The sequence below is a fragment of the Columba livia genome, chromosome 14 (assembly GCF_036013475.1).
Source record: "Columba livia isolate bColLiv1 breed racing homer chromosome 14, bColLiv1.pat.W.v2, whole genome shotgun sequence".
Classification (NCBI taxonomy): domain Eukaryota; kingdom Metazoa; phylum Chordata; class Aves; order Columbiformes; family Columbidae; genus Columba; species Columba livia.
In genome coordinates this window covers 6,118,040-6,133,209 of record NC_088615.1, presented here as the reverse complement: position 1 = coordinate 6,133,209, position 15,170 = coordinate 6,118,040, and the positions used below count along the sequence as shown (strand labels likewise).

The 15,170-nt window shown below is 46.5% G+C and overlaps 1 protein-coding gene across 10 annotated transcripts in view; it reads right to left on the bottom strand.

The window, feature by feature from the left end:
* Positions 1-623: 623 nt before the first annotated feature.
* FAM114A2 (family with sequence similarity 114 member A2) overlaps positions 624-15,170 on the bottom strand; it is a 19,075-nt gene continuing 4,528 nt past the window's right edge. For 6 of the 10 annotated variants that reach the window (XM_065029723.1, XM_065029729.1, XM_065029733.1 and 3 more), the window contains exons 7-18: positions 14,878-15,036; positions 13,267-13,390; positions 12,239-12,318; positions 11,417-11,545; positions 11,077-11,216; positions 10,234-10,306; positions 9,591-9,644; positions 4,287-8,873; positions 2,068-2,128; positions 1,840-1,973; positions 936-992; positions 624-800 (exon numbers count right to left, since the gene is read on the bottom strand). In XM_065029723.1, the coding sequence (XP_064885795.1) occupies positions 8,772-8,873; positions 9,591-9,644; positions 10,234-10,306; positions 11,077-11,216; positions 11,417-11,545; positions 12,239-12,318; positions 13,267-13,390; positions 14,878-15,036 (861 nt within the window). In that variant the 3' untranslated portion in view covers positions 624-800; positions 936-992; positions 1,840-1,973; positions 2,068-2,128; positions 4,287-8,771. Of the gene's footprint in view, positions 801-895; positions 993-1,839; positions 1,974-2,067; positions 2,159-2,418; positions 2,487-4,286; positions 8,874-9,590; positions 9,645-10,233; positions 10,307-11,076; positions 11,217-11,416; positions 11,546-12,238; positions 12,319-13,266; positions 13,391-14,877; positions 15,037-15,170 lie in introns of all 10 variants that reach the window. The other 4 variants (XM_065029727.1, XM_065029724.1, XM_065029726.1 and 1 more) reach the window with 4 other exon arrangements.

Here is a 15,170-nt window from a genome sequence, read left to right as displayed (position 1 = left end):
GCCAGCAGCAGTGGTGGGTGCACCATCTCCGCATCCCAGGTCCATGTTGGACGTGACCCCGGCCCTTACAAAACAGCCGAGCTGTTATGAAACGCGGGGACCCGCTGTCACACGTCCCATCCCCGGTAGATGGCGGTGCCACCTCATTTTTTTGTCCCCTTTTTCCTGGTGCTGCGACCGGTTCCAGCCCCAGGAGGGCTGAGGTGGGGTGGGGGCTGCCGGCTGCGCCCCTGTGCTGGGGGCTTCACTGCACAAAAGGAAGGGGGTTTTGCTTCCCCCCCCCCCCGCCGCCCCGTAACCACTTTTCATGTGTTTTTGATAAATTTGAAATCACAAACATTTGTAACAGTTCAGCACAGGCTCAGGCTACTCCACCCCATAGCAAGTGGGATGGAGAGGACGGGGAGGATATTGGTACTACCTAATGTTGGGGGGACTGTGCAAAGCCAAGTGACCAGAGCTCCTGGATTTCCATCCAGCCTCTTTCACCGTCTTGAACAAAACCTGCCTGTGCTCACCCAGATCCCGGCTCCTCACCTATTGCTGTGCCTTGGCTGTTTCCTTTGCAGGACAGACAGATAGCACAGGGTAGGCAGCGTGACTGGATGGATGAATAAATAGCATTTCTCTTTGGAGCCTGCAAACACCTTTATTTAGCTAAAAGTGGCCCAGGCCCCCTCCAATGTGTGCTGCCGTTTGCATCCCCACCTCCTCAGCATGCCCAGGACAAGCGCTGCCACTCCAGCATGGAAAGGCTAATCTTTGTCTTCCTTCTCATTGCTCTTTTCACTGCTATGATCCTGGGGCAAGAACAAAAAGAAAAGGGATGCCATGTGAGGGGAGTGCTGCATGTTTTGTTTTCCATCACCTGGTACCTGTAGGAATTTAATAGCACCTGCAACCATCACCCACACAGGAGCTGTTGGTGGTGTTACCTCCTCCGAGTCGCTGCCAGAGCTGCTGCTGCTCCTCTTGTCCTCTTCCCCAACTCTCTATAGGGGCAAAGAGAGAAGGACAAGCATCACAAGGGACCCTGACACCCCATTTGCTGTTTGAGCTAGATCATCGAGTGAGCGAGATGTCTGGCCTTGTGGGTGTCTTAGGCCAGGCTCTGCACCGCTAGAGCTGCTGTGGACCCATGTGTGCCCATGGCCCCGCAGAGATCGCCAGAGCCAAGAGCAAGGATTCCGGGATGTGAGTGGTGCAGACAGCATCGATGTCCATGGCAGTGTCTCATCTGGGTTGAAATAGAAGAAGGAGGGAGAACTAACTAGGAATATTGGGAGCAAAAAGAAAGCTATCTCTCAATGGAAAACATACACACTGTAATTTCTAGGCTGTGCACGGCATAGCTCCATCTGCCAGAGGTGTGATGATGCTGTGGGTCAGACACAGCTTCCCTTCACAGCCAGGATGCCCATCAGTTGGGGCTGGTGCTTTCTAACACCCTACAAACCACGGCCGCTGTCCGTGCCTGCCTGTGCCGAGCATCCTTCTTCATGGGGCTCAGCTCTAACCTGGGAGCTCTGCATCGTTCATGTCCTCACCAACCTGTGCCCACCTGCAGAGGTGGCCCTACTGTGAAGCTGCCTGTCTCCTCCTGGGACACCGATCCTCCTGGCAGGAGCTGGTCCCATCCCACCGTGTGCTGGGCAGGGGGGTGCTTGGGGTGCTGGGTGCCCCACAGACACTGCGCAGTTGGTCCAGGGGGTCCCCAGCACAGCCCCCAGTATCGGAAGGTTTGGGAAGTGCTGGGCTCACCCTGAGCACCACACTGGGGACTTCAGGGCTGGAAACCCTCTGGCAACTGCTTTGCAGAAAAGTCCATCGTTCCCCTACCTTTTCCTTCTTCTTCCTCTTCTTCTTGTCCTTCTCTTTTTCTCCCTCAGTCTTTTCCTTCTCTTCTTCCTTCTCTTCTTCTTTGTCCTTTTCTTTCTCCTTCTCCTCTGTCTCCTTATCTTCCCGTCCAAACCCTGCAGCAGGGCACAGAGGGAGATTCTTTGCTCACATGCAGCATCCAGCACTCACAAACCCAGCATGTCCCCCAGGTTCGCACCAAACACTCACATTTCAGGATTGTCGACATTTCACCACAGCCAAAGGACTCTGGGGCACGAGACTCTCAAACCTACAACACAGAGGAGACCTAAAGGAGCAACTGGAGGGCGGAGTAAGGTGAGCTTTGTGAGGATGAAGACATCTCCATGGACCCCACCATTCAGATTTTTCTTCTCCATGGGAGAAGATGCCCTGTGCACCTCCTAACACACAGAACAGCAGGTAAAGGGCTAAAGTAGTAGTGGTCTCCAGAAAAATAAATAAAATAAAATAAAATAAAATAAAATAAAATAAAATAAAATAAAATAAAATAAAACAAATAAAATAAAATCATAAAATAAAATAATAAAATAATCAGACCTTGTGCAGAGATGGAGGCAGACAGAGAAACCTTAGGGCAAATGTGCAGGGATGCCTTCACCCTTCTGCTGTGAGGAGGTGAAAATCACAGAAATACTTAAAATTACCTGAGAGTGAATCAATAGAGAGCAGGAGTTGGGACTCTCAGGAGTCCACAGCAGAAAGGGGGATGGCAGGGAGGGAAGTGGAGGCAGCAGCAAGCAGAAGAGAAGCCAAGGGCAACAGCAAGAAAACTCAGCATTGATCGGGTGCTCGAAAGGTGACAGATAAAAGAGAAGAAAGAAGAGCAATTTCTTTCAAAATAGCAGAACCCAAATCCATGAAACAGCTCAGGCAGGTCAAACCCTCCTTCTCATACAGAAATGGCACAACGGGGCAGAGGAAGGGCAGCGGGGGTGAGAGATGGGGTCCCTTCTGCTCGCAGAGAAGAGCAGGGTCGTTACTGCAGCAGGTAATTAGGGAATGGTTTATCTTCCAGCCACTGATGGAGGGAGGCAGGACGTTAATGCTTTCTTTTAATGTTTTTATGGCCAAAAAAAATGACATCATCTGGCTGGTACTTGAGCTTTTAAAAGAGCCAGTGGCAGCCTCTGAGCCCATATCATTGATTTGTATTTTCTAAGCAGGTTTGAAAACCCCGGGGATGCTGCAGGGCAGTGGGAAGCAGTGGGGTTTGGGGCAGCATCAGGGGAGAGCAGAAGCGAGGGAAGTGGTTGGTAAAAGGTGTAATCAGTGCAAAGTTAAAATCTAATTAATAATGAACAGTAATCTAATTCATTTCTGTAATTAAGAAGTGCAAGTGCTAATTGAAAATAATTACCTTTTAATCCAAAATCATTAAAAATAATCAAACGTTAACAAAAGAAAAGCAGATCATGGGAAGGTGCAGAAGGTGTAGCTGATGCCCCAAGTCCTGAACACCAAAGCTGCTCCATTATTACTGTGGCATGTGCCCAGTCCCAAATCTGTGGGGATGTCCCTGCCTTGTGCCTTCACTGTGGGGGGCGAGCAGACAGGAAAGGCACAAGGTACACAGAGGTGGACTTCAAGCTTTGCACTAGGAGATGGGCAACCCGATCAAAGCCCAGCAGGCAGGATTGGGAAAGGGTAACGCTGCCCCAACACATGCTAAGAAATGCCACCATGGGTGCTGACAACCCTGTAATTCCCCACCACACTGGTAACCCTGTCCCTGGGGACCAAGCCAGCGGATTTCCAAGACATGGGGTGGGCTTCCCTGCCCCCGGGGCTCTGCCATGCTCCTGTCCAGGGGTGTCGCCCAGCACCCTGTGCAGCTCAGACTTGGGTGGTGGCTCTGATGATGGCTCTTTTTCCCTGTCCCATCCTAGACTAGCAGATACAGTTCTGCCCGTTCCTTCAGAGCCCCATTCGGGGCGGGCAGCTCTCCCTGCCCCAGATGCGCTGGTAACCTAAAGCCTGGGCAAGCAAACCAGCAACACCCAGCGACCAGCGCTGTTGTCCACGCTCACAAGCTCCAATTTTTTCTTGATAGCTGAGCAACACGCGAGGTGCACGTGGATCAGACCTGTGGCTAGCAAAGCACACCTTTGTATTCATACCCCAGCAGGTATGGTAGCCTAGATGCCTTACCTGCCAGACATGATGGGTCGTGGTGGTTGTGCCCACTCCCATCTCACCCAGGGGACTGAAGTCCTTCTCACAAGGCTCAGGAATGATGCCCGATTCCCATCCCCAAGACCTCACAGAGCACCAGTTGTCCCAGGGATGCTCCTGCTGCACCCTCTGCTTCACCCTGCCCTCCTGCTCTGCTTCTCCAGCCCAGAAAACTGATCAGGAGAGTCTGTAAATCCCCTCGATGACACGAGGGACACAGGGAAGTGCCTTACCTGGAGCTGAAAAAGGTGAGTGGCAGCCTTGATGCCTGGTTGGCAGCAACAGAGGATCTGGGTATTTGAGTGTTGCGGTCTCCTCCCCAGTCCCACTGTCAGAGCAGAAAAACTGGCTCTGCCACCCCCCAGGGAGAGCACATGACACTGGGAACACGACCAGTTGCATTTAAACCTGCAAGAGGCATTGCCTCCAGCATGGGCAGGAGCAGAAAGACCTCCTGACTTTTTTGTAAAGAAGCCAGGGCAGCTCTGGAGGCTGCAGACATCCACGGGGGACCAGCCAGGGCACTGGGAAATCAGTCTGGGAATGTGCTGTGGTCAGGACCCTGTTTGGGTAGAAAAGAAGAGATTTGGGGGTGTCCTTAAAACCATGGCGAGAGGAACCTCCAGCAGGTCCTTGCTCTCCTCATGGTGGGAGGTGTTGCGCAGCTCCAGGAAGCCCAGGCAAGGCCAGACCAGGCAGAGCTCAGTACCTCCAGCTCCCTCGGATTCTTGTCCTTGCTTCTGGCTTTCACTCCAACATATCATTAAGCAAATACATGTCAGCAGAGAGCAGTTACCAGCAGGTCTAAACACTTGCATAATGTGCTTTCCCTCTAATGCAATGCCCTCATTTCTAATAGCACCAATATGGGATAATAACAGTAACAATGATGTCAAGGAGGGCTTGTGTACCTGAAAGCTAATTTGTTTTCTGCACCTAATTAAAGGTATTACCCTTCCCAAGAGATTTGCCTCATTTAAAGCCTTCAACTCCACAATAAAATTGCTCCAACAGTAATTTTATTTTAATTTACCATAATTGCAGCATGCATGGAGCCCCCTCCCACCATGCAAGACTAACCCTGGGTAACTCGTGCAGGGAGCAAGCAGCTGTACAGAAGTCACTTGTCCCAAAAACCTGGCCATGGCTGCCCCAGGCCTCCTTCACAGGAGCCTGCACGAGCCCCAACGCAGAGCAAGAGGCCCCTCGGCAGGCTAAGGTCAGAAATAAGGGAGGGGTTTTAACAGCAAGGGTGGATAAAAACTGGAGCAGTTCAGCCAAACCACTGTCAGAGTCCCTGCTGCTGCAAATTCTACAATTGACAGCAGCAGTGCTTTCTAGCAGAGATGCTTCAGCTCACACACAAATCATTCAGGGAACTCCCGGCAGCCAGTGCTCAGTTTGGGGGTGAATGATGGCAACGATCCTGCCCGTCCTTAGGGTGACACAGTGGGGAACTCAGGGTACCACCTAGGAGCTCGGTGGAGAGGTGCACAGGGAGCACAGTACGAGATCTGGGGAGGCTGTTCAGTTTTGGGACCAGCTGGCATCCACCCCTACTCCTCTGAGCAGCTCCTGCCACTGCTTTAGGAGGATCCTCCCCCACAAACACCACACTCAGCCTTATTTTTAACTGGTGACCTCATTGTGCTCCCTGCCAGCCCCAGCTGGTGACCTTGTTGCTCACTCCCTGCCAGGCTCTCAGTGCTCTGACACACGGTACCTAAGCCTGCAGCATCCTCCAGTTCGAGCAGCCCAGGGGACATCCCTGCCATCGCTCCCTGGACACGGGGACACAAAGCATCACTACTGGGACCTGGCTCTCGGGGATGGCCCTGGCCATTGGGCCAGGCTGCAGCCACCAGCATCTTAGAGCGAGGGGTGGCTGCCACCCCCGGCAGGACAGCAGAGTGGCGGCTGCATCCCCCTCTAGGTGCCAGCCCACAAACCCAGCGGGCTCTGCTGTCACCCCGCAGCAGCACAAAACTGCCCTCGAAGGAGGGAAAGCCACCTGTCAGCCAGCACCCAAAACACCAGCGCACAGCCACCTCCTCACTGCTGCCAAGGTGCAGAGCTGTGAGGGACTAGTGAAACCCCCAGAAAACAGTAATTAGGAGAGTACTGGGCACTTACATCCTCAATTTCTGTGCCAACAAGCCTTTGGCTACAGAATATCACCTCTGCTTAAATCACATCATTCACTGCTGTTACTTTAGAATCCAGTGCACTCACGTGAGAAAGAAACGCTGGAGCTCTCCTCCTCCTGCCATCAGTTCTCTGAGTCAGGCCATTTAATTTGTGTTGTGGGTGACCCAGGAGGAGGACTGAGCCTTTTTTATATCTTAAACCTTTTCACAGCACCTGCCAGGAAGGAGGTTTTACGGCTGCAAGTAACAGAATTTCTCCCAAGGAAAGAAAATAATTGTGGAAGGCATTTTCCCGCTCCAAGTCACTGCCAGCATCTTCACTCTTATCTATTCTCAGCCACCTCTCACCTCCCCAAACACTACCAGAAGTGCTCAAATTACTGCCAGCTCTCATTAGGTTCACGAGCAAGGCAAGGCAGAGCAATAAGATCTCCAGACAGCCGGATGCTGAATTCTGATGAATCCTTTGGGTAGGAAGATTTCGCAACTGTGGAATTGTTTTTGCTGGCTATCTACCGCAGTCCTTGCACCGGCACACAAATGAGGCTGGTGCACATTTGATTACTGGCTGCTATAACCAAATCCAGGTGGGCGCATGACTGAAAGAATCACTGTCTGCATCTTAAAAACAAAAAAACCCAACTCATTTCCTTTAATTATTAAACTACAACAAAGCACTGTAGGTCAGCAGAATTTATTTGTAAGAAAAGCAGTTGCTGCTTCATAAAACCCCATTGTTTCTTCTTTTCTGACATTTCTGTAAATTTAGGCTTTGCAGCAGACGCAGAGCTGCCATTTTACACCAGTGCAGGAATGGGGAGCGCAGCTGTGGGAGCTCCCGCTCCCCAGCCTGGGTTCAGAGCCCTTTGCTATGAGACAGTCCCTGCCATGAGAAAAGCCCCAGCTGGCCCGGCCCCAGAGCAGCACCCAGCGCTGCAACCACAATCACGGCTGAGAATTAAAAACTCACAGTTCTTTCTTCTCATCTCATTTGTGCCCATTGCTATCTTGATAGCTCTTAACTGAAATTGTTATCAAAACAAATCCTTTCTTTAATAATACTACCACTGTAAAGAAGGAAAAATATAGTTTATTGTAGTGCAGATTCTTTTTACCCCAGACATACTCAAGTCCAGTTTTCTTTAATATGCAAAAAAAGACTCTTTGGAGATCTGATAAATCGAACCAGGACTAAGGCAAGGCTTTTTCCATATATATAAAATTAGAAGAGCATTAGCCAAAAGGTATTCTAATAATAAAGACACTTCTCTACTGCAGCAACAGAGCAATGTTAAGCCTTCAGTACAGCAGAAAAGTGCAAGACCTGCTAAAACCCAGAGGATATTCAAAATGGGATTTGAGCATCATTGTTACCAACGAGCAAGCAGAGAGGCAGGTGTGACACTCAGTCACCTCTGGTTAAGCTATTCTGGACTTCCTGAAGTTCCATTTTAGCTGTGCATTTCGGCTCTTGTGATTCCAACAGAGGCTGCTCCCTCCCAACGGGCAGGCTCAAAAGATAGAAATTGCAAAAGGGAACAAAGCAGAGAACTTTCACAGCACAAAGAAACAGATACTGTAAGTGGAGCAGCTTCCGAGACAAATTAGGACTCCCGCTAACAGAACCAAATTGCTTCCTCTCCCCCTACTTTAATACACCTTCCAAGAAGAAGGAGCATTGCATTATAGTGTTTTTATACAGAAACAGGAGAAAAGCAGTATCTGAGTTTGTGAAAAGTCTGTGGCTGACATGTCAAGCTGCACTGAAAAAGGGGAGTCCTCCTACTAAATTCTCTCATTCAGTTGCCCAAACAGGAATCAATCCCTTTTAGCCAGTTCTTGTTTATTGCTATAAAGGAAAGTACCCACATTCTTAAGGCCAGATCAGCATTTTCTCAGCTCGTGCTGAAGCAAGCGCTTCGCAAGAGAATGAGAAACAGCACCCCAGTGAGATTCGCCATCCCACATCCCTGAGTCATTAGCAGGCATCTTCAGGAACCCGGGGCTTCTCTTCAGCAGCAGCAGCAGCTCAATAAGGGATCCCCTCTGCTCTATTATTTCCAGCCTAGGAACTGCAAGGTTCATAATCATAAATATTTGCCTCTTCTTGCACCTCCTACCCAATATTCACTTCAACACCAACAAAGAGCTATCAGGAACCTAATTATGTCTCACTGACTTAAAAGAATCACACCATGATTTTAGCTAACTCTTTAACTAGCCAGCTGCTACTCTTCTCCAGCACTGTCTTCACAGTCCAGAGAGTTTCTCCAAAGAGCTTGTTAACATACAGCAGAGGGATTTCAGGGAAAAGGCACAGACAGCCCATGAAAACAGAGAAGCAATCTGCACTTTAAGTCTGTCACGTTGTCCACCAGCCTGGACTATGCTAATCACATCTCACAACGTGCTGTAAGAGCTGTCATTGTCAGACTGCATTTAATCATCGTTCTTGCAGCAGCAGCAGTGATCAGAGTTAATCTTTTTCTCTTTAATAACAGCCATTACATCATTCTCCAGCATGGAAACTACAACGTGGGAAGGTCAAAAAGTTCTTAATTAGAAGGATTTTTATTGCTGTGATAGTTCCATTCTAGCCTCAACAAGAGAGATCTGCAGTACAGGCAGCAAGAGCTGGAAGGCATCTTGGATATATGAAGCACTGTTTGAAGCCTACGAAAACAAAAATCAAGATACACACATGAATAATTACACTACCAATCAGCTTTACTAACCACATACGCATTTCAAACAGCATTGATTAATGCACATAAACAGACAGCTAGTGCTTGTTGGATTTTTTTTAAGGCTTCATTCTAGAAATCAATTAAATATTACATTTTTGAGAAGCTTTGTGCCATTAGGCAGAAAAGCAACTGGCTTAAAAGCCACCAAACAAGATCAGGTGCAATTCAAATGCAGGACACTGTTTTCAACTACGGCTGAGAAGAATTTATTTCAAAGTGAAGCACAAATGGAAGAACACACCAACAGGAAACACCCATTTCCTACCACACCTCAGTAGTTTATAAGCATTGAGAACCAACTTAACAGCTGGGAAGTGTTGGGATTCTTGCATGCTAATTTGTGAGCTTGTCTAAGGTTTGACTTTGAACATTTCAATTCTAGAAATCCAGACTGCTGAATCTAATATGTGGCTTCTGACCCATCCTAACTGTCAGCTCAGACCACATAAGCCTCACTCTTCACTAACTCATCTCTTGTGCAAATCTACAGACATTTATTAACATTTTCAAGTTATTAGATAGGTAAGCAGCATCTTAGACCATGGGTTACAGAACTTTGCCTGCATAAGGATAAGAAAGTTGAAAAAACAGCATATGTATTTTTGAAGTATTAGTTTAAAGTTTTAACTTTAGTATAACTGACCTCTAGAAACACTCCAGTGATTAAGGGATTAAGCACATCTGCTTTCTCTTTGACCTGCAGAGATCAGACATATATTATCCTGATTAAAAATTTGATCACATTTCTTCAAGCAAGATAAAGCTAAATCCTCAGTAAGTTTAAAATCGCCATGTCACCCTTGGCTATAGGAAAGCAAAGTGACAAGCTGCAGACGACCTGCCCCGGAGCATGAAAATAAGAACAATGTTATCCACACATGCACAGTGAAAGTCATATATGAGTACACGCATTCCATCTTCAAATGAACTGTGGATAACTGGAGAATTTAGAGAAAATGATGTTAATCTCCAATAACACCTGAGTGTTCTGGAAAATCCACAGCAGGATCACAAACCTCATTTGTTTCTGTCTCCTCAGTACTGTCAGCATCACTTCCCACCCCCACCCTGTGCCACACTGAATGCAGTTTCTTTCCCTTGTTTCCAGAAGCTCAGTGTACATTCAGCTGCAACAGCTGGGAGGACACTGACCTAGAAGATCAGTTCACAGGGCAAAGAAAATGCATATATAAATGTGCAAACACAAAAAAGCTTTGTGGTGAAGATCCCAAGGCTGTAATCAACTAATCACATCTCATTCCTAAGAACTACAGTGTAACTCTTACCCCTGCAGTTGTTAAGCATGTAGTAAACTCTTTAGAGAAAGTTGACAGTTCTTTACACAGCACAATCGTCATTCTGTGGAAGAAGAGTGGGAAAACCATGGAGTAAATACATTCTACAAGAGTAACTTTTTTTTTCTAGCATTCCTCTAAAACACAGATGCCTTTTTTTCCCATGCATATAAAGCTAAATTAAACCCAAATTTATATAGAGCATATACACGGTATACAAAGATCCACAAGTTCCCTAAATAAATTAGGGAGAGTAAAGATGGAAAAAGAAATCATTTAAGCAGAAGATCTGAAACAGCACTCAGGACAGACACTTCCACTCAATAAGGAACTGTGCTAACTTGCTTTTTTTACTGAAAAGTGTCATTTTCTGAGTTAGAAAGTACTGCATATTTCATACACTTGCCAAGTGTCTCCCAGCATAAAATAAAAATCTCGTGTTATGCATTATTGGTAAGATCAATCTACTAATTAGTTGCAGTAATTTTACAATATCACGTTCCTAACATACTAAATGGTTAACAAAGACGTAATTAACAATCATTTTTATACAACCGCCTTGCCAAATTTTAAATGTTTATCTCCTAATTAGCACAAGCTTAGGGCAAACATTCTTCTTGGCTATGCAGAAGTTTCCAAGTAGGGTTTCCTCTTTCCTATCAGGAAAGAGACAGCTGAATTCTGCTGGAAGATAGTGATGTCACCCATTGCAACTCTAAACATAAAAGCAGAATTCAAGAGCCCTGCATCCCATGGATTGGCAAAGAATTATTAGACAGTTTAATCAGTATGTCAGTAATTATCTGCTAGACGTTTGCTAAGAGATGAACTTACTGTGAAAGGGACTTGGCTCTGTCTGTGGCCGTCACCTCTTGTTTCTGACCATGGAGAAACAAAGCTGCGGTTTTGTGAAACATTTCAATGGCACATGCTGTCAGTTCAGCCAGGCTTCTTATGGCAAACGCATGAATATCCTGCAAGAGTTAAAAAGATTCCCTATACCACACAAAAACTAGCAGCTTTTATTATTTAAAACAAGCGAATCACACAATTTACTATCACTACACTGCCCTTTCAGACCTCAGAATCTGTACAGAAATAGAAATCCATAAACTCTGGGAGTTACAACTCTAACTTAGCAGCCAGATACTCTCTTCCTTCATTACTCAGTTACCTCTACTGATTTTTTAGCATCATGGTCACCATCTCCAGATTTTACTTCTTGGTTTTCTTCACTCTCTTTTTCTTCTTTTGGAAGATTACTGTTGAACTGTGCTATCCATTCATGAGCAGATGTCCTCACCTGCATGAAGATATGCCATAGTATTAAACGACTGGAATGAAACCCCTCTGCACAGCACAGAAGATGGAGTATTGGATCTCTCTAGAGCAAAGAAACAGCTACAACTCCTGACCTACCGAGGAGAACCAGGACAAATGGTCCTAGTGCCTCCAGGGTTGGCTGCGCTGATGTAGTTAAGGGAAGTTATTTCTCTAGCAGCGGGTGCTGGAGTTTCCCGGCAAGACCACGGCTAACAGAGGTGCTTTTAAAAGCTGTCAGCAGAATGCTGCTGCCACTTGGTGGATCTGAAGGGTAGTGAAAGGAAAGCAAGGAAGGCAATTCTACCTCATAACAGCTTCTGAACCCAGTAATAGCAACTGCTCTGTACCAAGAGGAGGACTTCAGTTCATGACTATAGGTTGTTTTCACTGTGGAGGCTGAAGGCTGATTGCTCCTGATTATCTTTGCCACCACTCACTACTGCCCAGTGACAGGGCAAAGACACACTGGTGTCTGCTGATGTGGAGCCAAAGCCATTACAGAACACGATTCTGCTCCATAAAGTCAAAGGCCCATTGCTTTTCCCTACCATTGTCAAAGGATCTAAAGCACAGCTTGTTTTCATGCCTTTGATATTTTCATAAGCAAAGCAGGACTGAGCAGCAGTTCCTGTGAGGAATCTCTCCAGCTTTTAGAAGACGGGAAATAACTCACCATGATGAGTTTGTCCGGCTTTGAGGAGATGCGCAATTCTGAAAACAACTCTGTTACTTCTTTTGTGAACTCCTCATCTCCTAAAGGACAAGAAAGGAATAAGCAGCACTTCAATGCACAACCAGTTCTGCACAAGTCTGTCAACTGTTTCCTTTATTTCTTTTTGAACCATCACCTCAGGCAAGAGTGCATCAAACCTGGTCTTTTAAAACATAATGTATATGGTAAGTTCAGAAAATGTGGATACACCGGTGCCATGTTGGGTTTTGCTTTCTCAATCTTACTTTTGTAGCTAAAGTAATTCCTTTTGGTTTTTTCTTACAGGCAGCATTTAATAATGCACGAACTTGCACACCACCTGAAATAACACTTAAAGCCTGTGGTTCTCCTAGAATATACGGCAAGACAGTTGGTCACAGTGGGGGGAAGGCTGGGAGATCCATCATGTGCAAAAAGATACATTAAATGTTAAATGATAGCACATGTAGGTGTGTAAGCCCTTCCTGATGAGCCATTTAGGCAAAAGCAATGCAATAAATTTACATTTAAATCTGTGTAATCCTCAAGAATCAGATGGCTCTGGTATATGGAGGCACCTCTAAGTCTTTTGGTCTGTATTGCTAACTCTGGTTTAAAAAATAAATAAATAAAAAGGCTTTTTGCTTTCCCACAGATTGGACAACTCTATTTGGTCTTTCCCTCATGGTCAAGGAAACGCAGCATCTCTTTGAATTTGCATCTTGGCTCAAGGTCAGCTGTGTGAACTGCCCAGGAGTCAAGCAACTCTAATCCTGCTCTGGCAAGAAATCGTTCCTGCTACAGAATTAATGCATAGCAGCTTTTCAGAGATAAAGAGTATTGCTACTTGTCATGCTCCTGGCCACAGACAGCTTTAGGATTAAGTATCCAGCTAAAGAATAACTTAATTTTGGCATCGTGCCCATTGCTAGTGATAAGGGCTGGTTGGCTCTACAGTGGGAATTTCTTTGAGAACCAGCTTCTCCAGCCAGGACCTGGGACTCTCTTACCCATCTTTTCTTCCTCTTCTTCTTCAAAGAATTCAGGTAAAGAAAATGCTTCTTTGAGCTGTTCCATTTCCTCCTTCAGTGTGTCCAATTCTTCTCCATGGAGGGCATTTAGAACCGATTTCACCTGGTTGGAGGTAGTACAGACAAAGAGAGAATCATAAATCCAACAAGAAAAAGAAATAGGATGGCATGCAGCACTGGTTTACATCACATGTAAAAACATCACAGACTGATGTTCGTGAGAAAGTGGTATTTTCCTCCAGGAAGAAGGAAAGGGGAAAAGACCTATTTGTGAAGCCCCATTAGGTAAAAATGGATTCTTAAAGAGTTATTAAAGTTTCTTTCATAAAAAAAAGTGAAAGACTTCTGGAATTTCATGCTGGTCTGCCCTCCTTCCTGCCTCAAGACTCTCTGCTGTGCTTACAAAACTCTCCTCCAGACCAAGGCAGCAAACAAGTGGGTAGGAGGAGAGTGTAATTCGTGAAAAGTTGTTGAAGACATGCAAGAACTGAGGCTAACTAGGCAAAGAGAATGGCTCTAGGAGCTGAGGACAGGACGTAATCATAGAACTGTTTAGGTTGGAAAAGACCTTTAAGATCACCAAGTCCAACCATCAAGCTAACACTGCTAAGTCTACCTCTAAACCATGTTCCTCAGTGCCACATCTACATGTCTGTTAAACCCTTCCAGGGGTGGTGATTCAACCACTGCCCTGGGTAGCCTGTTCCAATGCCTGATAACCCTTTCCATGAAGAAATGGTTCCCAGTATTCAACCTAAACTTCCCGTGGCACAACTTGAGGCCACTTCCTCTTGTCCTATCTCTTGCTAATTGGGAGAAGAGACCAACACCCTCCATGCTACAACCTCCTTTCAGGCAGTTGCAGGTAGTGAGAAGGTCTCCCCTCAGCCTCCTTTTCTGCAGGCTGAACCACCCCAGGTGCCTCAGTCGCCCCCAATCACACTTGTTCTCCAGGCCCCTCACCAGTTTTGTCGCCCTCCCCTGAACTTGCTCCAGCACCTCAAGGTCTTCCGTGTAGTGAGGGGCCCAAAACTGAACACAGGATTCAAGGTGGGGCCTCACCAGGGCTAAATACAGTGGGACAATCACTGCCCTAATCCTGATACCAGCCAGGATGCTTTTGGCCACCTGGGCACACTGCTGGCTCATATTCAGCCACTGTCACCAACACACCCAGATCCTTTTCCACCAGGCAGCTTTCCAGTCACTCCTCCCCAAGCCGTTCAGTGCTGCCTGGGGTTGTTGTGACCCAAGTGCAAGACCCGGCACTTGGCCTTGTTAAACCTCATACAGCTGGCCTAAGCCCAACAATCCAGCCGGTCCAGATTCCTCTATATGGCCCTCCCACCCTCCAGCAGCTCAGCACTCCCACCCAACTTGACGTCATCTGCAAACTTACTGCAGGTGCACCTGATGCCCTCATCCAAGGTAAACATCAGATCATAATGCAGGGGTTAAAGTGAAGTTGTGTAATCAATCATTTTATAGCAAGTTCTGAGCACTTGATTTTACATATATATATATATTTCTAATATTTTTTCCCTGTTCAGCTGAACTCAAAATAGCAGGCAAATTGCTCAAGGCCATTACCTTTGATTCACTCTCTCTGGAAAGCATCTCTAAGGCCTCCAGATGCGAAAGACCCTGAAACTCATCAAACAGTAACCCATAATGGGCTTTCTTCTCTGTAGCCATGGTAACCTCAGTAGCTGTCTGCTGCTCTTCTTTCTCCTTTGCCTCTCGTAAGACCTGAAAAGGAAAAGCAGAGGACTCAGGTCAGTACCAGCAGATACAGAATATGGGAGGAGAAGGCTTTTGGTTCAGTAGTAAAAATGGTTGCTTAATGACAGGACTGTAAAAGAAGGGAGAAGAAATGAGAGAAA